The sequence below is a fragment of the Epinephelus fuscoguttatus genome, linkage group LG5, assembly GCF_011397635.1.
Source record: "Epinephelus fuscoguttatus linkage group LG5, E.fuscoguttatus.final_Chr_v1".
Classification (NCBI taxonomy): domain Eukaryota; kingdom Metazoa; phylum Chordata; class Actinopteri; order Perciformes; family Serranidae; genus Epinephelus; species Epinephelus fuscoguttatus.
In genome coordinates, this window is record NC_064756.1 from 24,891,793 (window position 1) to 24,913,932 (window position 22,140).

Below are 22,140 nucleotides of genomic sequence, written 5' to 3' on the forward strand. Positions count from 1 at the left end.
GACTGAAGAGTGACATAGAGAGAGATGTGATGTCAAAGACAAAGCGAGTGGGGAAGGTTGTAGATTGGTGTTGGTCCTGACTCAACAGGCCAACCCGCTGACCGCTGTGTGAGTTTCTGTGGCAGACTGATCATATTTCTAAATAACTAATTAGTGCCTGGGTATTCAATACTAGCAAATAAACCCCCAGCAATGACTCAATATCAAAATGAGGAACTACTAACACCTCTCGGACTTGAGGTTTTACAGTAGAATCTCAGTCTCTCCCCCTTCTTTCCGTTGATGGCTTTCTTGCTTTTGCTCAGTGATTCTGTGTGTACAGATTTACTCTCAGCACACAGACAGACAGTTGGATGCAGGCTTACCGCTCTGGCCGAATTCCCAATCTTTGTCCTTGACGAGCGGCTAGGACAATCCAGTTTAGTTGGAAGTGAATTAAACCAACTGGCAGCAGTAACAGCAGAGTGATTGTTCTAGCCTTTTTGTCTGACGTAAGCTCTCATCTCTTTATCAGATGAACTCAAGCACCTCTTCACTGACACCACCCGTCATGTTTCAAATGTGTTCATTTTAACTGATTTAATGTGGTTGTTGAGAAACACTACGTTAAGTGGATTGTTCAAATTTTGTCAGTTTAATTGTCACCACGAGAGGTAGACATTGGATCTTTCAACCATTAATGCATCACTTACTACTAATCATAGCAACTAAATCCATTATTTTTATCTTATTATTTCAACTGTTCAGATATTCACATAATTCAATGGCTTACCAAGTATTTTAACCAACATTTATCCATTAATTTTAACTAACTATTATATCCTTTTATTCAAAATTTTAGCTGACAGTGTTAACCATTAATCTGTTATTTTTAGCTAACCATTTTGGCCACTCATATATTATTTTTAGCTAACTGAGTCAACCATTTATTTGTTATTTTTAGCCAAACATTTACAACATTTATCCATTATTTTTAGCTTACTGTTTTAATCTTTTATCTATCATTTTGGCTAACCATTTTAGCCATTCATATATTAATTTTAGCCAACCATTTAAACCATTTATTCATTCATTTTAACTTACTGTTTTAATCATTTATCTTTTATTTTTAACTAACTGTGTTAACAATTTATCTGTTATTATTAGCAACCATTTTGACCATTCATATTATATTTTAGCTAACCAATTTTACCATTTTTAAAAATTATATTTAGCTGTTTTATCATTTTATCACTATTTTTTGCTAACTATTTTATCCTTTTATCTATTAATTTTAGCTAAACGCTTTATTCACTCATCCATTATTTTTTAGCTAGCTGTTTAAACAATTTATCTACTATTTTTAGCTAATTGTTTAAACCATTTATCTATTATATTTACCTTATGACATCAACTGTTTATCTGTTATATATGGCTAATTATTTAAACTTTTTACGCACTACTTCTAGCTATTAATTTTAACGGTTAATCCATAACTTTTAGGTAACTATTTCAACCATATATACACTTCCTTTAACTAAATATTTCATTAATTTTAGGTAATTATTTCTTTTATTTTTTTTTAGCTATTTCAAATGTTTATCCTCTCTTAGCTTGTCCTTTAATTTTAGCTAACTATTTCATGCAGTTTCTGTGGCAACATGTGAGTTAAAGGTGTTAGAACTGACTCAGCTTGTTGAAGGCCAGCATTATACCAGTTTGTAATCCTATTTGCATGGTTGTATATTTTGTTCATCAATTTATTATTTCTATTTTTTCACATTTGTTGAGGCACTCCACAATCCTTTCATGTATCCCAGGCAACTTCAGAAGTAGCCCCTGGTTAGGAATCCCTGTTCTAGGGGAGCATTTACCACACCTTCAGTTTAATAGATCTCTGGTGTTGTGGCTGGCAGCTGTAGCCTTAATACATCTTAATATTCACTGTGTGTTCAGTCCGGATGTGACAGTGATGTCTTCTGACTGCTGAGCACTGCTACATCCCTAAACACCAAAGTCAATGCTTTCCGGCGTATGAATTATAGATGGACCAGGCCGAGCTGCCCCTCTCTTCTCTGAATAAGTAAAGCGGTTCTGCCTGCAAGTACGGGTGGAAATATGGTGTGTGTGAGTCTGACATTGTGGGTGTGTTGGTGTGTGTGTTCCCGCAGAGGCAGTGAGGCAGATGAAAACGGATGAAATAATGATGAGCAGGGTCGTCATCACCTTCCTTCCTCTAAATGGGAGCAGAGGAAGGATGGGAACAGAGGAGGAGGCTTCCTGTGACATCATCACACACAGCCCACCCATCTACTCTCACACGCTTTGACTAATGGACCAAATGATGGAAATTTGTTATAAGAAATATTGAGTGTTACATGACACACGTCGACCATAATACGTCTGGCATTTCGTTCTAAAACTGTTAAAAGCAATGGACAAAATTATATTAAATGTGAGTTAAGGCAACAAAAAGAGGAATACTTGCTGTTTAAAGCTTTTGGTTTTGCTTTAAAATCACCAAGTGTGATGTCAAATAATGTGCAGTCATATACAAAACACTGAAATATCTGATCAGAGTAAAGAAGCTGTTTGCCACCAGCAGATATACTGTAAGATGATGGTGCCTTTTAACCTGCAGTAACCAATGTTTGGCCACTTGGGGGCAGGGAAAACACAAGCAACATGACACTAACATTATCACCTCTTGATTAATATAGCAAACTCCTTAGCAAGTAGAGAGAGCAGAATTCATTTCGAGTTTCTGGCCACCAGGCAAATATAAGTCCAATATTCACTCTCCTCTCCACAAACCTCTGAGAAAAATCCCTGGCTCTTTAACTGCTAAATGTTCCACATTTCTCACCAGCTCATCACTAGCTTTGAAAACAGCTACTTGTCTGCCAAAAACTACACGGATGAGAGCAAAGAGTACGGACCGCAACAGTAAAACTGTGGGCCGGAAAACCTAAACAGTGAGCTGAGACATACTATAAAGCTCTGTCAAGAAAAGGGGAACGACAGTCGCATAATAATTTGCTGTGAGTTCATCACTACAAGAAACCCCTTTCACATACCAGCAGTCATGTGATCCATTGTTAATATAAACATACTCATTTAAAGTAAAACCAAAAGCTTGAAACTGCAACGCTGCCTTTGTCCTTTGTTGGAGTAACTCTTCTCTTAAAGTATGCGCCCTATGAATCAATGGATCTCTCAGTTCTAGTGTATCACTCTCTGCCCTGGTCACCTTTGCAATAATTCTGTAAGGTCAAATGTACATGAATCATACAGAATATTCACCAATATTCCCCTTTTGTTCTGGAAAAGTTTTTCTTATTAGATGTAAACCTTCACAATCAAAGGCAGCATTACTGTATAATTCTGGCACTGACCAGGTCGGCCACTGGTGACTTCTTGCGATTCTGTTTCTCCACCTCCACCTGCATCTTGGCCATGGGTTTGGCCATAGCCAGGGCCAGCTTGGCCTCCGCCTGCAGCTTCTTCTGTCGACTCAGGAAGTCCATGTCCTCCAGAGACTCAGAGTCGTCCTCTGTGGTGTCCCTGTCCGAGTAGGACGAACTCTGCTTGGACTGCAGGGAGGACGTGGTGGGAGAAGGAAGAGTGAGAACGGACAACATTGTGGGATAAAATACGGCAGACACGATGAACAGAATAAGAAATGAGGGAGAAAAGACGAGAAAGGCGAGGCCAGAGGATTAATGTTTATGTATCTTGGCATTTTGGTGTGTAGATTTTACACGCTGGCAGCAGCGTTATTGAACATCAAATAGGATCTGAGGAAACATGTATGAACATGTAAAGAGATGATAATTCTCTCTTTCTCCCTCTCTTTCTGTTAAACGTGTCTCAGGCTGACGGAAGGTTAATGTGGCCAGTCATCCATGGCCGTGGCGAGCACATTCCAATTCACCTCTCATTTGCTGCCTGTGAATTGGTTAACAGGCCAGAAAACATGAGCAAAGACATTCATAGAGCGACTTAACCGCTGGCTGTCTGATTCATAATGAATACGTCCCCCGTTTCACTGCTTTCATTCTTATTCTGTCTCAATCTCACTTTGACACAATCGGATCTTTACGCTTTATCACTTTCACACTGTCAACCCTGTATATCGTAATACACATTTCACATTACATGTAGTGATTTCAAGATTTAATTCTGCAAATGTGGACATCGGTGCGTACCATGGGGGACAGAGGTGTGTCCAGACTGGTCTCTGTCTTGCTGTCATCTGCATCGCTGTCCTTGTCGCTGCCACTGTCATTGACAAAACAGATCTGTAGGTTCATCCCACTCTGCAGTCTGCAGGGAGAGACAGAGATGGATTCAAACAGGGGACGATATGTTAATATTAGCATAAATACAGATAAGAGTCTGGCTTTTTCTGCACTAACTGACTCGGACCAGGGCCAAAACAGACAGCACTGCTGCTAATACAAATGACGTATGATGAGTTCAACAAAGTGCTTTGCCTCAATAAAGGATTTCGAGAGTGCACACCAAACTGTCTGCACTATACCCTGTGTTCAAGAGAGAAAATGTGCACAAAAATTAAGAAAAATGGGAGAGAAGATCCTAATAGATGCTAGCTGCCTTCACCACCAGAGCAAAGCCCTGGCTGAGGATAGAATTAAAGAGGGCTTGTGTCTTTAATCATCTCCCCTCTTGTCTTCAATATGGATCGATCCAGGAAGCCTCCGGTAGGTCTGAGCCATTCTGCCTGGGACCTGTGGGGGTGTCTGTGTGCCATGGAGCTGCAGAATATCACTCAGTGTTGATCCGGCCCAGCGTGGATCAATAATCTGCTTATTCAATGCAGTAATTACAAACAGAGCTGATTGATTACACAGCAAAGATCCAATCAGTCCCGATAAAAATAGGACCTGAGTGGTCGATTGCTTGTTTTCCGGGGGAGGCAGCATCAAAACCTCCCTGTAACTTGAATTTAATAGATTGATTACTAAGTTTTCTGACAAGTAGCAGCTGATTAGTGCTGTCATGATGCTGGAATTTCAAATTTCAATACAATACCTTGAAAAAATATCGATATTCAATTCTATTGAATATTGAATATCGATTATTAACCAGAGCCAAAAGGAGAAAGCAAATCAGGCCAGTCTTAGCTGCTCTGCACTGACTTCCTGTTACATTTAGAACTGATTTTAAGGCTCCTTGTATACAAAGCCCTACATGGGCTGAGACCGAGCTATATGGCTAACTCCCTTGTTAACTATTTGCCACACTGCGATCACCTGCTGCTGGTTTATTGGAGGTTCCCAGCAACAGCCGGAAGAAGATCTCGATTGCAACCTTGGTCAATGTCGCCCCAAAGCTATGGAGCACCTTACCCAAAGATATCAGGGAAGCCAGCTTTTAAAAAGACAGCTAAAAACGTGGCTGTTCACTTTAGTTTTAAAGTAGCTCTGACTTCTTGATACAGGTCTGAAACTTTCTTTTTACGCTTTTCCTTTCTATCTATGCTTCACACTGCTGCAACTCTTTCAAAATCTTACTAGATTTATGATTTAAAGTTTTACAACTCTATGATTTTATCGATTTTTTTATGTCTATTTTCATGTGAGCCATAATTTTTGTATGAAAGGTGCCATATAGTAAATACAGTTTACTATTTGATCATTATTGTTATTATTATTATTATTCAATGCCATTTTTAATACCACAGGGAAAATTTGAAATGGGGGTATAAATAGATAAATATATCAAAGCTATAACTTGACAATGATGACTTTTTTTTCTTGGTTAGAACAGCAGACTGTAGCAAACATTATCAATAAGAGAGAGCGAGAAAGTGCGACGGTGTATCAGTGCTGCAGAAAATGTAGTGATGAGTAATGAGTACCTAATCTGATTTGAATACTGAGAATTGATATGTATTGGTAAATAAATATTTATATTATATAGTATATTGACAACACTGCAGCTGATATATGGAATTGTTTTATTCGTATTTATTTATTTATTCTAATTCATTTTTTTGGATTAATGTTGTTGCTCTCTGTAAAGCGTCTTTGAGTATCCTGAAAAGTGCTATATAAATCCATTGTATTATTATTTTTATTTTCATAATTATATAGCGTGATGCCTCTTTAGTGTAGAGCCTGATTAATATATCTGCTATTATAAGTGTTCTGCACATATATTAGCATTAATATTGGTAAATGTGTCAGCTGACAAGTAGAATGAAACTGCAGGACAGAAATCCCCGAGATACGTTTGAGAGCATTTACAGAGAATGTCTCGGTTTGTTTGGTTTATCTTTTAACTATAAAATGTCTCACTCTGTCAGCACATATCTTGGTCGCAGATCTTAACAACTGAAGATTACAGAAGTTCCAGCGAAGAGTATAATTATACGCATTCAAATTAATTCATTTTGTGGTTTGGAGATGGTGCGCAGGGGTTAATTTTTCCACAGTTCTTAAAAAAAGAAATACATGTAAGGGATCCTTATAAAAAAATGTTTCATGTGTTGTTTTGTAAAAAAAAAAAAAAAAGCTGGTGTATCTGATTGCGAAATTCTCAAATATCGACGGTACCTCTTCGTGTCATTGCCACCTCAGACAAGCGTATCATATTTTCACACGTTACTGTCATCTTGAGGCATCAAGCATCACAATCAGTCATTAATCTGTTGCAGCAATATTGAGAAGTCCACGTGATGCGAATCACAGGAATACAAAGAGCACTTGAGTGTTTACAGAACATCTAGTTCCAGTAAGGTACAGTGTAGGAGGTGGTAGTAGCGTCTGTGTGTGTGTATGTGTGTGTATGTGTGTGTGTGTGTGTGTGTGTGTGTGTGTGTGTGTCTCTGGGGAAGTGAGAGCCACAAGGGCTGACTGTGTATGGCTCATTCACGCTGCACAAATCCTGTCTGCTTCCTATCATTCTCTTCCTCACTGTTTGTCCTTTCTTTATCGATACCCATGGCAGTAAATCTAAATGTTTACCCTTCAGTTTTTCAGTTTCTGTATAGTGTTGAAATTCATGTATATTCGTCATTAAACGTTTGTGTAGGATCTACCTTTATTACATCCTTCTGTAAATTATGAGACCACACAAAGTCACATGTTTGTTGTTTAAGAGTGAAGTAATATGTCAGAGGTCAGAGGTCTTACCGTGAGGATAGGCTGGGTTTGCCGCTCTTGCTGCAGCTGGTGTAGATGCCCGGCCCATCGTCAAAGAAACTGCCCAGGGCCAACTTCTGCCTGATAGACTCCCTCTCATTCTTTTGGGCCTGCGACGGAAGATCAATAAGATAAGGTTACCTTTTTACGATCTTTTCGATAACTCATGTTGTAGTTTCACAGAAAGGTCAGCGGTCAGAGTCAGGCTGGTGGGGATTAGGTACCTTCCTCAAAGCCTCTAGTTTCCTGGCATGCTATATTTCCCCCTCACACATGACTGGCTGTATGCAAAAACAGAAGTTACCCCGAGCACGTTCTGACAGTCCAAATCACGGGTGCAAGTTTAATAATAGCAGCCTCTTAATTTGCAGTAGGAGCTTCAGAGTTATCCTAACAAGCTCTCATACAAAGTGTGGTGTCAGCTGAAAAAACAAAATCAGAGCAGGGATCATTACAAGTTGGCATTACCAGAAGTCACAAGCAGGTGGTGGTGTTGTCTCAGAGAACAACCAGCACTTCAATGCCCACACACTCTCTCTCTCACACACACACACACACACACACACACACACACACACACACACACACACATACAGGACTCACACAGGATTAAGTTTACAGTAAACTCCAGAGGAAGAGCAGTGATAGCCGTTTCACACATGCTTAAATCTGCAAGAATCCAAATGTTACACAAGTCCAGAGTCGATCTCGCTTGGCCTCCTCCCAATCGCGAATCCCTAACTCAGCGCAGCTTCAGCTTTGGCAACACTTCACACACGCTCACACACACCAGTCCCCGTAGGATGTCTCGTCTGTGCTGATAGCAGGTAAACACATCCAACTGAGGTGCAAACAACTAATGAGCGACTCAGACTGTTTCTAATCAAATGGGAACGGGAGTTAAATTCTCTGTGGCACTTTTTTGCACACGCTGCTGCTGCTGCACACAAACATTCTGTCACGACTTTGGAAGGACTTCTTTCAGCAAAAGACACACGGGAAGTCTAAACACCGCAGTGAGTCCTGTCCCTCTCACAAACAGAGACAAGTGGGCCTGAAGGACAGGAGGAAAGTTTTAGGAAAGAAAGTGTTACATGTTGTGAGCTATGGGAAAGTTTGGAGGTCTTAGTTATTGGTTCCCAACCTTTTTTGCTGGTTAATTTTTACAGCAAAGCATAGGTGTAGATTTCAGAGGGTTCACAGGGGACAGGTCCCTCTCAATATTTAGAATATTTGCATTTGTCCCCTTCAATAAAAGTAAATGTTAGTAGCAGAGGACTTTTGTTTTGACAAAATTAAAGATACTGATGCAGAAAAGGTACAAATTGGTGCATAAAAATCACCAGAATGCAGGAAATTAAGTGTTTGATGCTAAAAAAAATTCTGGCAGAGGACCCCAAACCCCTCGTTTCATGTGTTCTTTTGTAACTTGTCAGCCATTTTGTGATGTCAAATGTTATCGCTTTACACCTTGGAGCTTGATAGCTAAATTATTAAGATGTATACAGTGTAACAGCAGCATCAGTGACCAGAGACCTCATTTTTTTTCTCTTCCCTCATATTACAAGTCTGTAACTCTGCTTTTACTATGGAATAAAGTCAAAATGACAAAAAAGCAGAGAAGAATCGAGGTGAGAAGGTGGTGAGCAATCCTTCCTCTCTGAATCGGTTTCTTTCCCTCACCACTTACTCCCTCATACATCTTCCACCCTCCTCATCTATCTCTCTTCCTCACATTCACTGTTTTTTTTTACCCACCTTGATTCAGCCTCACCAGTCGTTTGTCTTTCTCACTCCTCCTCATTATTCCCGATTCCACTCATCTCCTTCCATCTCCGCTTCTCTTCGTCAGCCTTAGGCCTCTCCTATTCCTCTATCTCCCTGCTCTTCGTTCTGTTCTTCCCTCTCCAAATTGCTTCACCTTTTCTCCCACTCGTTTTCTCAACTCCTTCGCTCCCTCCTTTCCCCTCTCTCTGTTTGTCTCTCCTGACAATTGTGTGCAGGCGTTGGTGAGAGTGCCTCCACCAAGGACAAATTAACATAATCCCACTCCACACAAGAGCCCGCAAGACGCACTTGGCTGCCAGCACACACTGGCACGTAGAGGACTGGACCTGGCACTGCTCCTGTATATGTGTGTGTGTCAATGTGTGTGTGTGTGTGTGTGTTTGAAAGATGGCCTGGGGAGTCAAATGAACACACTTGAGAGTTTCATTTCATTGCTTCAGAGGCTCAACGGCAGCCTGTGCGGTACAGTGCAGGGCAGACACACATTTATATACATCAATCATGCAACACAGCTGACACACTGTCAGTTACGTTACTCCACAGAACAGCTGCTCCGAGCAAAGACAAAAACCAGGAGCAGCAGGTTCACTGAGCATTGTTAACCGTTTGCTCCCCCTCGTGAATTGAGGTCTGAGAAAAAAACAAAAAGGTGTGACACAACCAGGGAGGCTCAAGGGACGTTTGCATCAGAATACTGAGTAATCACACAGCATCACTATAAACTTTACAGCTTGGTTTTGAAACGGACCACACACACTCGCTGATAGAGGGTTGTGTGTTGCTGTGAAGACATACAGTGATTTACTTTGCCCAACTCCCTCCAAATAAAAAAGTAAATTCCCACATAAGAAGAAATCAATGTAGAGATGGGTTAACTTGGAGAAAGTCACGGCTACATCTCCAGCAGGTGTTCACAGCTTTTTAAAGATATACTATGCAGGATTTTCCTAAAAAAAAAAAAAACAGGACGTTTATGTGCTTGTACCCTACAGTGCTCAGGTGAGGTCAGGGCTTTCTAAAATGAAGCCACCAGGGGTCTCATTTATAAACATTGCCTACGCATAAAACTAGGCCTAAATGAGGCGTACACCACTTCCCACAGAGAAATTGTGATCTATAAAAACAGAGTTGATGGGAGAAACTTTGACCCATGCTTAAGAACATTTTGGAGACAGGAAATTGGCGATGCAGTTGGTGAGGTGGAAGCCTGATTGTACAAAGTATGGATCCTATGCACTGTTTAATAAATGAAACCCCAGGTGCCGGACCATAAGCAGCACATATCCAAGAGAAACAGCGCCGAAACACAGTAAGGCCAAACACCTAACAAGAGTGAACCTGGGGATGGCTTTTACTTTCACTTTCACTTTCACTGGAAGGTTTGTTTACTACAAGTAATCGATGATCCTGCATGGTTTACCTTTAATTAACTACCTGAACAGGTCAACAATTTCGCACGCCCATTCAAAATTTTAAAAAGTTTTCCAACTACTATCAAAAAACTCACTTTAAACCAGGCCATGAACAGCATGAGATCGGCTTTCTAGCATCTTGCATTTTACGTCCAGTGATCAGAGTTGAGAGTTGTTTAAATATATGAGGCAGAACACAGAGCATATGCTGCTGCAACGATCTGAAATGAACAACACTGCCACTGGCTCATCAGCCCTCAAGGACAAACTAACGTGTAACTATCTTTGGATAATATTGGTGATTTATATAAACGTTATATAGACAACATGAGGACACATGTTCAAACAGACCGCTCAGTATTAATCATACTAGTCATGCTTGTTCTATCCCTTTACATAAGGTGGGTGAGCAGTGAGCAATTTAAGTTGAAATGCATTGCCTCTATTGGTAATTGTCAATCACACTAAGGCTGATGAATCCTTCAGTCAGAAATCTGTTTATCTACCAAAGGTTGACATCTTTAAATGTCTTGTGTTGTCTGAAAAACATCCAAAACCCCAAAGATATTCAATTTACAACATATAAAACAGAGAAAAGCAGCAAATCTTCATGTAAAAGAAAGAAATGTTTGGCATTTTCACTGGAACAATGACAAACTAAAAGCAAAATAGGTGCTACTTCATATTCCGTTGATGGAATAACCAATTACTCACTGACATTATCTCTGCATCGCACACCTGCCTGACAACACGACGTCCTGTCTTTATATAGAAATCATCTGTTAGACAACATGTTTGTGTTGTGTGCTCGTGTGTGTGTATGGGTGGGCTGTGTGTGGTGAAACAGTCATCACAGAAGCCCCATAAACCATTTACAAAGGTGTGGAATATGCCACTGTGGGGTGGAGGTGCGAAATGGGTAGTAAATACATGATCCTGCCTCTCCTTCCTTTTCTACACTCCTTATTTTATCATCCAATATCTCATGTTCTATCTTGTCTTCTTGTCTTTTTAAATTTGTATGTGCTATCATAAAAATCTCAAAACAGGTGTGACTTCTCAATTTTAGTTTGGGATGAATGAATTGCAAACGTTGCATGTCACAAGGCTGGAAACTTCTGACTCCTCTGATAGGCTCGCTCACTCAAATGAATAGGAATGAAACATTAGTGTAACTCCTCTGTGTGCTTTCCTGGGTAATTTTACTGCTGGAGCGTCTTATATAGTCTTATAAAATCCTGAAAAGGCAAATTGAGTTTCCACACAGTGACGACATGGAAAATTAATCAATTGCAGTAATGTTTTAAGATGCATTAGGGAAAGAGCGGAGAGAGAATGAGTGACAGTCCTAACTACCTCCCTCATTTCCTGGCCTTGAGCGCCAAGGCCCTCACCGTCCAAATTAGATTGGGAGGAACACAATTGGGCTAATTTGTGTTTTTCCTAAAATTCACCAAGCAATTTCCTCGACTGAAAAACCCTCATTGACAAAGACATTTTCTCCTCCACTCCTGCACCATTCCATTCCACAACCATTCATCTGACAGACCCAGAGGGCGATTTAGCCCTGGCAATGGACGTCAGGGTGCTTGTTTTGAGCCCTCAAATCTTCCCTGAAAATCATTATCAGAGGAGGAAGATGAATTTAATTATCTGTGCTGACAAAAGGCGTCCTCCCCAAATTGCGGGCTCCTGTAGCCTGTGTGTAGATACGTGTGTCTCTGCATGCCTATGGATTTTCAACCTATGCTTAAACAAGTCTCACCTCTTTATTTATTAATACTTCTTTCATCTTTTTCCCTACATTCCTCTTTGAGTGTTCTCCCCTTTTTTACACAATGGAGGCTTTTCACCAGCGATACTTCACTCCCTAGTTCAACACAAGAACCCACTGTTCACACACAAGCACACACACACACATATATTCATAAATACCAGGTCTTTTGAGTCCAGGCTGTGTGTGCTTTTAAGTGAAGCAGTGAAAAACATGACATGTGTGTTTGAGAGAATTGGGAAAGCTTCACTTTGATATGTTTTCCAGGCCTGACAGAGAGCTGCTGCTGAGCTCACAGCTCTGAAAACAAATACAAGGTCACTGTGTCTTCTGTGTGTGTGTTTGTGCATGTGTGTGTTTTGACTGTGCTGAGTAGCTTCTTGGGCCACACAGATGTTTTTGCAGGTTTAGGTCTGACTAAAACTGCATCTCCTTGTACATACTACTGTAAATATAGTCTAAAGTATATAGTATTTGAAGACATAGTCGGACACTTAAGCTTAAATACATAGCTACAGACAGCAGCAGGTGAGCTTATCTTTGCATAAAGACTGGTAAACGGGGGAAATGTCGAATTATTCCTTAAAGTATACATGCTTTAAGTCTACATTCTGTCTTTGACGGCTAAAAATGTATGAGAGTGTCAGACCGTCTTCTCCTTTCGTGCTATCTGAGACCTGTCTGCCCAGGCAGTGCAACATTCCATCCCAGATAAGGGACCTGACCTCTGACCCCTCACACAGTTCAGCCTCAGGTCAGTACAAGGCTGCTCCTGTCACTCAGATTGGAAGAGAACAACTCAGCAAGAGGTAGAGGGCTCTACAAGAGTGTGTGTGTGTGGTGGTAAAAGAGGTGGGGGAGGGTTATGGTGGGATAAAAAAAAAAAGAGAGAAAAGGGGCGAGAATGACAAAGGGAGGGAGGAGAGATGGGGAGCATGAAGTGGGTTTAGACAGGACAATGGATCTCCAAGTGACATTTGAGCTGGAGACACTAAAGGCCCGACTGTGGATTTGTGGGAACAGATTCAGTGGAGGAATCTGTTGTTTTTTTTCTCTCAAAGACTGAAGCAGATTTAAGGATAAAAGCCCGGTTACTCACAACATTATGTCATAGCTCTGCCCCAAATATCTAAGCGCTTTAATACCCAACTTTCAAGCATGACGTCAGCCTCAGTCTTTGGGCTGAGCCACATCAAGCTGCACACAACACAAGAAACCCTTTGAAACAAATACGGACAAATATGCATATTCGCTTTCTTGTGTTGGATGGGAAGATCAATATTGCTCTCATATCTGCCTGTGCAGTTTGAAGCCGGTTAGCTTAGCTTAGCATAAAGACTGGAAACAGAGGGAGACAGCTCATATATCTCTCTGCCAAAGAGAGACAATAGCTGCCTTTGGTATGCCCTGAGCAAATGATATTAATTAATGAGCTTTAGAGGTGCTGGCTGACTGTTATAGAGCCAAGTTAGCTGTTTCCCCCTGCTTTGAGTCTGCGTGCTAAGCAACGTAGCCATCAGCTGGCTGCAGCTTCATATTCAAGAGACAGACAAAGTGGTATTGATATTATCATCTAAAGGCCCAGACACACTGAATAGACATCAAAGAACTTGTGGTGATGAAAGATGACTGCTGCGTTGTGTCACGTCGCCTGTTTCTCGGCTAAAAAGCTGCACTTAAACACAAGGCAAAGACGACAGGCAATGGCCAACTAGTGTGTACTTTCTGTGCATGCATGAGTGGAAATAACTCTCCATATCAGCAGGTGGCAGTAGTCTGCATTAGTCATTAAAAAGGGAAACTGGATCAACAGCATGGATATAAGATGCTAGCCTGTTAGCACATTAACAACACAACCCGATGCTACAAGAATATTTATTGTGCACTAGTAGAAAAAACCCCCCAAACAATTATGAACCTCTTCTGCTACAGAGCTTTATGGCTAAAAAAACCTCACTTTGTATAACAAGTTGGTTTTGATATCATGCCCTCTTGACTTAAGTCTTTTGTTTACTTTCCTCACTTCTGTTTTTCTTCTCATGCACTGAGCTGAGGTGCGAATCAGCGTGATTTCCATTTTTGCTGTCAATTCAACAAGCTGTATCTGACAAAAAAAGCCAACAAGGGCCGACTAGTGCCAACAGTATGGGACACACTGCAAAAACTGGGGTGACAGATGCTCACCGATGGCCCAACATTGACCGCCAGCCTAAGTCTCTGCAAGAAAGGAAGTAAGCGCTTTTCCTAAAATGACAAACAAAAGTAGCTGTATATGTGTGTGTGTGTTCACATACTTGGCAGACACCATAAACAGCAAACCATCAAAGTAAAATGCATCACATGTATGACCTAAAATATTCCACTACCACTGACCACAGTGGTTTTTCCAGCAGCCCTCAGCACGCATTAGTTTCAATGAACTGAAACATGGAATAAGACGCGACGTGGTCCTTTACCTCTTTGTAGTCATCACTGAGGTAGAGGCTGGACGTTTGCCTGATGACATCATCCACTCCTCCACATCCATCCATATTATCCAGTGCCTCCCTCATCCTCCCCACCCTCCTTGTCTTCCTGTCTCTTTCTCTCTACTCCCCAGTCAGTAGGTTACTCCCGACCGACTCCTGATCTTGAGTCCAGTCAGTACACATCATATTTCCAGCAAACTCACCCCTCTAACGGTCTGACAGACATACAAAAAAATCTACTCCTCTACTGGTGGCTTCTCCTCATCTTTCTCTTACATGTTGTGACACGGTTTCTCTTTCAATTCCCTGCTCTTCCTGACTACTGCACTCTTTCCTCTGCCTCTCCCACAGGACTGTGAAAGCACAATGGTCAGAGGTAAGGCCCCTTTAGACCCTCCCTACCTTCCTCTCTCTGGTCAGGGCGGCCTCTCACAGCCAGAGCCAGCAAAAAAGAGGGAGAGATAGAAACTCACACTGGTGGTTTTTTTCCGTTTTCACGCCCTGACGTGAGGACAGCAGCTGCTCGCAACCCATTTGGAAAGAGACACCTCAGCCATGGGATAGCCAAAGTGTGTGTGTGTGTGTGTGTGTGTGTGTGTGTGTGTGTGTGTGTGTGTGTGTGTTTATGGCATTGTGCGTTTTGTATTTGTGTTAGCAGTGCCCATGTGTGTGTGTTTAGATGTCTCCTGGTGCGTCTGGAATCTCTCCTGGACACTATCTCCCTCTGTCTATATTTATTCCGTCCTCTGTTACACCCGGGACTCCTTTCTGATTTTTTCTTTTTAAGCTTCCTAACCCTCTTATCTCCAATGGCTTACAATTCTGTGTATGTTTGTGAAAGGGAGATTAACTTAAAATGTAGATTAGCCTACATATTTGAAGCAAAATGAAATGTGAAAGTGTTTTTGTAACAGAGCAGGCAGTGTGCTCCCTTCCTGCTAAGGTAAAAATAGTGCCCTGTCTGGACTCCAAAGCCAGCAGCCCCACAGCCCCGGCCAGCTAAATAAACCCTGACAGAGCACAATGGACCATTAGTCTGGCACACAAACACACATACTATACCCACAAAGTCACTCACTCAGATACACAGAGATTGCTTGTGCCTTGTATCAGTGACTTACATTTTCAATCTGAGCTCTCCACGGTGTGTAATGATCTCATCTTAGCGAGACACTATCGACCCGTGACTCATATATTTGTCATAGCCGCCCAGACAGAAAATTATGTCCACATATGGCTGCTGGGATCACACTGCAGGGGAACATGACTTCACACTAACCATCAACTGGTTACACACAAGAATTGGAAAAGCATTACCATGTTTAAGTGGAGCTAAACTCATAATTGATATGTGCCAAAACAGAGGATCACAATTTTGACTGTGTAATGACTAAATGATATGGGGATTGCAACTAATGATTATTTTTCTTGCCAGTTGTACCAGTTGTATTTCTTTTGGCAATCTTTATGCAGCCAGTTAGCGTTGAGACAAAATAAGGCACTGATTCATTTCAGAAATTTGATTTATTTTGTTAAATGAAAGTTAAGAGTTTCAAAGAATATTATTTTTTAGATTCCAAAAAGTAAGGTATTCAGGAAATATTGTTCTGGCATTGGTACTAAAACTCAGGTATTATGTTGGCACCAGTATTGAGGCATGTCAAACAACTATCATTGCAGATTTATCGTTAGTTATCCTCAGTTAAAGGTCCAGTGTGTAGGAAATGGAAAATAATATTCATAAAGGTTTTCATTAGTTTATAATGATCTGAAAACAGGATTCTGTGTTTCTGTTACTTTAGGATGAGCCGTTTGTATCTACACACAGAGCGGGTCCTCTTCCATGGAGTCCGCCATGTTTCTACAGTGGCCCAAAACGGACAAATCAGACACTAGCTTTAGATAGGGCCAATAACGTTTTTGTGTCAGCCATCGTAGTTCTCCTACATGCTCAATTTAGGAACCCATTAGCTATTGCAGGGGTAGGGAACCTGCAGCTCCAGTGCCGCATGCAAATCTTTAATTCATTCATTTTAATTTTCATGTATCATTGTAGGCCTAAAGTGATGTGCGTCATATTGTTAATGTATATCTTATTTCTGGCCTGGGGCCTTTTCCTCTAAAAACATCACTGGCGATGGCTAAGGTAGTCTTTAGTTTTCCTTCCTAGGTTAGCTGTGGATTCCAAAGCCAAAAAGGGAAAAGTCTCAGGGGGAAATAGAGAATTGAATAGTGCGTAGACTATTTTGTTTGCTTTCATCTAAAACACTGCAAAGTTAAAGTACCAAATAATAAAAAATAGCCCACTGCAGAATAGCCACCTTGTGTTAAAACATATTAATGAATGCTCATTTAGATCTATTAGTAATGTTGATAGGCTAAATTTGACTTAAAAGGCTGTGTAAGAGGCGCAAATATGTTTTACAGCTCCAGACAGAATTTTTTTTTCTTTTTTGGCCAAATATGGTTCTTTTAACAGTAAAGGTTGCCGACCCCTGGGCTATTGTCTGATTATGTTAAGGCCTCTGGGGGCGAAGGTCTATAATTTAGGCTGATCCAGTGTAGCCAGCGTATATTCAGGCCAAGACTTCCTTTTTCTTGCACTGGTCATTTCAGCTAATCTCAATAAACAGATATCTACATATGAATGCAGAAAAACTTTTGAAAAGCCAATATGAATCGAACTTGTCGTCAGACTATAGCCGCTGTCTTCCGCAATTGCATTTTGTTCAATATGTTCTACCTCCTTAAACAGTGTGTATCTGCTGTTCAAACATGATTGGCCAACGCTACTTGGACTAAAAATTTAAATCAGAAAACTTCAGATACTGAAACCTTGTACCACCTACAGAATCTTAACACAAATGCAGATATCTGTACACAGAGATTACTACATGCTTGGCACACAGGATTAGTTTCAGTTGGTTGCAGTCTGTGACCTCACCACTAGGTGCCACTAAATCCTACACACTAGACCTTTAAAGGCAGCATTTAGTCAATGCACACACATGCACAACTTGCTGCAGGGTTAGAATGAAACATACACTCTATCTGTCATGTAACTAGATATATAACTACTTAAACTGAAACAAAAGTTCTATTATAAGCTTTGAAGAAATACACAAAACATTAACTCCAACCTGAAGCAGTGTTAAAACTTCTGTACTGTGTCATTCTGTCTTTGAAGCATCAACCCTCCACCTACAGACCGAGTCAGAAGATGAATCATTCTAAATAGTCAGAGATCTAATGGGAAGACAGGGATATCTGATAAGAAATAAAATAGCAAGCCAGGGACAACGGGGTATGCATGAGAGATGAGAAGAGAAAGACGAGAGGGAAGAGAACGCCAACTGATACTGATGAACATGAGTCACGTTCATCTGTTACTCTGCTGAGAGAGAGGAGATGAGAAAAGAGAGAAAAAAAAATCTGAAATGAAGACAGTTGGGGGAATAATGCATTTGCATGATAACATCAAAGAGCATTTTAACACAAGCACACAGAAACACACATGCGCACACACGCACAAATGAAAAAATAGGAAGTGGGTTTGATTCAGTGCTGATCCCTCAGGATTATGGGTAGAGTACAGCGAATTGTCTGGCTGTCTCCTGAATCCACCCACACTGGACTGCTGCTGCTGGGGACAACACACACACACACACACACACACCCAATAAAACCGGTGTTAGTTGTGAGTGGCCTGTTTTCAGCGGAAGGGCGGGGCAGAGTCTGCCCCGCTGATTCTCATTACTGAGGCTGACTTCATAGTGAAGGTGAAGTCAGTGCCGATACAAATGGGATAGGAGGTCGTGAGGGACGGGTTACCTGGGTTACCAATGCATGGCAAGCCAGAAGGGGAAAGCTCCAAACAACCACAAAAACACATACATACAATTACAGTTCAAGGGCAAAGACTGGGAATAGTTTCAGCTGCATATTTGAGACACACACGCACAGGTTAATTCCCCTAATGCTCGTCTGTCGGGTCAGCTGAGAGAGCGAGCAAACGGCAGAGAGAAGGAGAGACAGCGAGAAAGAGAGAGACGTACACACACAGAATGGCTTTTTGTTCCAAGTGAACAGAGGGTGACTGTGGGAGAGAGGGTTCCTGGCACCTACTGTAAGCCTGGAATCCAAGGCCAATGGCGCTCTGTGTGTGTATGTGTGTGTGAGCATGCATTTGGTTGATACCAATGCACCTACACTCGTGATGCTCTCGCTCTTTTTATCACTCTGTGCTTGTTTATGGGTTTGTGTTTTCCTAATGTTTATGCCTGTGTGATATTATAACACCGGATCACATGCACTGACACTTACACAAGGAAAGTGCTACAGACTCTGATCTGATCTTATTTTGGAAAGAGGAGGAAAGAACGGGGGCTGCTACCATAGCAACGTGGTGAGAATTTCTCCATGGCGATGCTCTGTGTTCCAAACAAATTGGGCTGCGAAAGGAGCATGGGGCAGCCCATCAGGAAATCTTCTAACTCACACAGAGGCCGGTGTTCGGGTGGGTTGAAGTTTTGGCAAATCATATATATAATATCAGGACAAACTGAACTCTTCTCTAACATAAAAAAGGTTAAAGCACAGTGAAGGTGTGATATAGGATGCCTCTACATCGCTGTGCAGTGAAACAAAATCAAAAGCACATTACGCACACCATCCAGCATCTTAAAAATTGCATTTAATACAGAGATTACAACTAAATGTATGTCTTGTTTTACCTGTGTGAATACCAGGGCGACAGGTACTCTACAAGCTACCGTGACGCCACCCACTGATTTATGGACTGCCGTTTTGAAGCTTCACATTTTGCATTTTGTCCGTCACCATCTTGGTGTTTTGGAGCCACAAATGACCATATTTGGATGACTGTGTAGAGCTGTGGAGGAGCAAGGGGTGAACCTGACTCATAGACTTTAGTGATGCCTCGCAGACAGACTATCACTTAAGCAGCCCCGCCCTTTAAAATGTGTAACTTTACGTCTTAATAAAATGTAAACAAGTGATTACATAAACGTCCCCCCTCTGAAATTGGCTGTAAACATGTTTATTTCTGCTTTAAAGTTGAGCATTTTAACATGGGAGTCTATCGGGATGGACTTGCTTCTGGAGCCAGCCTCAAGTGGCCATTAGAGGAACTGCAGTTTTTGACATTTTCACCTTTTTCAGCCCTGGAGGTCGCCACTTGGTAGTAGGGCTAGAAAATACGACACCCAAGATGTATGTCATGATAGAATCTCACATTTGCTTTTAAAACATTAGATGTGACAATAATAGTTATTTGAATACATCAGTTTATAATATTTCCATTCTCATGTTTTGATAGGTCTGTCCTGATTAAAATATGACCATAGTACTACATTTCAGTATTTTGGGAATCTCATACCAGTGTGTTAACTTTAGAGCTCGAGATGGGACATTTTTAGCTTAGCTCAGCTTAATGACGAGAGACGTGGTAAACAGGAAGTTTGGCACTGTCCAAAGTAAACACAATGTGCCTTCACTATGGTACATTTTGTTTATTTACTTTGTACATAAACAGAAATGTAAAAATGGCAATTTGTGGCTTTAAGGCTCATTTGTGCTCAACGTTAGATACGTATATGGACGCATCAGACGCCCTCTGTCTGTAGTCTGCGTTCATGTCATCTGTATTTGTGCACACTTTCTGAAAGCTTACTACACAGACAAAATACAGCAGTATCACCAGAAATCGTGGCGGTAGTGTAGCGCATTTAATGCAAGACATGACCGTGGGACACGGCAAAGACATGAAAAACAATGACGATACAGCACATCCACATCTTGCAGTGCCTTTAATGGCCTCACAGACCACCGCCATCTGCAACGTTGGCTCCATTAAAAGGTACATTATTATGACCTCCTTCACCGTCACCATGTTTGTAGTCGTCAGAAACTTTTGACTCTGTCCTCTATTTCCAACTAGTGGATTCATCTACGTCAACATGAAGAATGCATGGAAGTTCTTCATGGAAGTATTTTTCGTATGTAAAGGAAGTATAAACGAGCCCTTCGATGGAGCTACATGCTATAACCTCTTCCCAGCAAACTAGACTAATTAATTTTGCCGCTAATTCCATCATTTTGCTTTATTATCAGGCCTTAATGATCAATTCTGTCATTCCAGCATGATCCATCACTGGTATCTACTGCACTGCTAGTCCTCATTTATAATTCATCAGGCCACACCTCATATACTGTTACACCGACACCAGAGCTCTCCTCCACCCCTCTCCAGTTGAGCATGAAAAACTGACTGAGCTTGTAGACATATATGCATACCACAAACATAAATCCTCACGCATGTACACACAGATACTGTGTGTGAAAGGATTCACCGATCAGTCAGAGTTCCCGAGGCCTTGGCAAGCTGACAGTATTCCTACGGACCGGGATGACACGCTGTGGCCAGGCAGATAAATCTCACCATCACCCTTCACCCTGCTGGTACTGCTGCTGACAGCAATACGGCACTGTGAGATTTATAGATTTACATGAGAATCTGAAAACAGGATGACATATTGAGACCTCAGCCTCTGGTAAACACACTCTGTGCTTTTAGCCCACTCCACAAAATGAAGAGCAGCATTAGGCTGGCTGCAGATGATTTGTTATTCTTGTGATCTAATGATGAGCAGTTTTTTTGTGCTCTTTCTGGCCTCATTGTTTATTTGCAAGATTGACATGGCGTAAATCGATAGACAGTTTTGCTTGACTATCAGCCAAATGGTTGCTTTATTGGTTCTCCCAGGGTCAGCCTGTGACTTAATTGGCTAATGGTTTCTGACATTAAGTGGGGGCTTGCCTCGGACATTATGCTGTGGGCAAACAGGGAAGGGCAGAAGCTTTCCATGTGTCTTTTCTTCACCCTCCTCTGTCTTGTCTCCCCTTTTTGCCTTCAGCTAAAGACAGACATACGGGAACCAAACCTTAATTAAAGTAGAGGAAAACTATGACGCAAAACAGATATCGCCCCAAGACATGCACTGCCCCAGGAGACAAACAGGATTGCGGGGACAACACCCTGCCTGCCGCCCTCTTTCTTCTCTTAATTTGTTTACCCCTGTCCATTTTATCCCCTCATTAAACCCCTCACTTGTTCCATCTCCTCCACCATTCCTCTGTTCTTTCCCCCATCGTGCTTTGCTTCTTCCCATCCCTCCGTGTGTGTGTGTGTGTTTCATGTGTGTGAGGGGCGCTGTCTGCCTGCTGGTTGCCAGGTTACCAGTCTAATTGAGGGGCCTCTAGAGAGTCACTGTTATCAGAGCCTGAACCCTCTGTTCCGCTTACCACTCTCGTTCTTTTTCTTTTTCGCTCCATCTCGCTTTTCTAGTACATCCATCGCATTAAAGCAGTCTCAGCCTCCTTCACCCTCCCTCCGTTGTCAATAAACTTTTTTTATCATCTCCCTGAATTTCAACTGATTATTTTTTCTATTCCCCCTATCATGCATCATCTCAGCTGCCTCAGAAAGCTGTACGCTGCTGTCATTTCTCCCTTTCTACCAACCCATGTCT

General features: G+C 41.5%; 1 protein-coding gene across 5 annotated transcripts in view; it reads right to left on the reverse strand.

The window, feature by feature from the left end:
• Window positions 1–22,140, reverse strand: part of schip1 (schwannomin interacting protein 1) — a 278,638-nt gene that overhangs the window by 6,660 nt on the left and 249,838 nt on the right. For 4 of the 5 annotated variants that reach the window (XM_049576140.1, XM_049576142.1, XM_049576141.1 and 1 more), the window contains 3 exons: window positions 7,140–7,258; window positions 4,188–4,305; window positions 3,375–3,572 (listed from right to left, as the gene is read on the reverse strand). In XM_049576140.1, the coding sequence (XP_049432097.1) occupies window positions 3,375–3,572; window positions 4,188–4,305; window positions 7,140–7,258 (435 nt within the window). Of the gene's footprint in view, window positions 1–3,374; window positions 3,573–4,187; window positions 4,306–7,139; window positions 7,259–14,578; window positions 14,979–22,140 lie in introns of those variants that run through there. The other variant, XM_049576143.1, reaches the window with a different exon arrangement.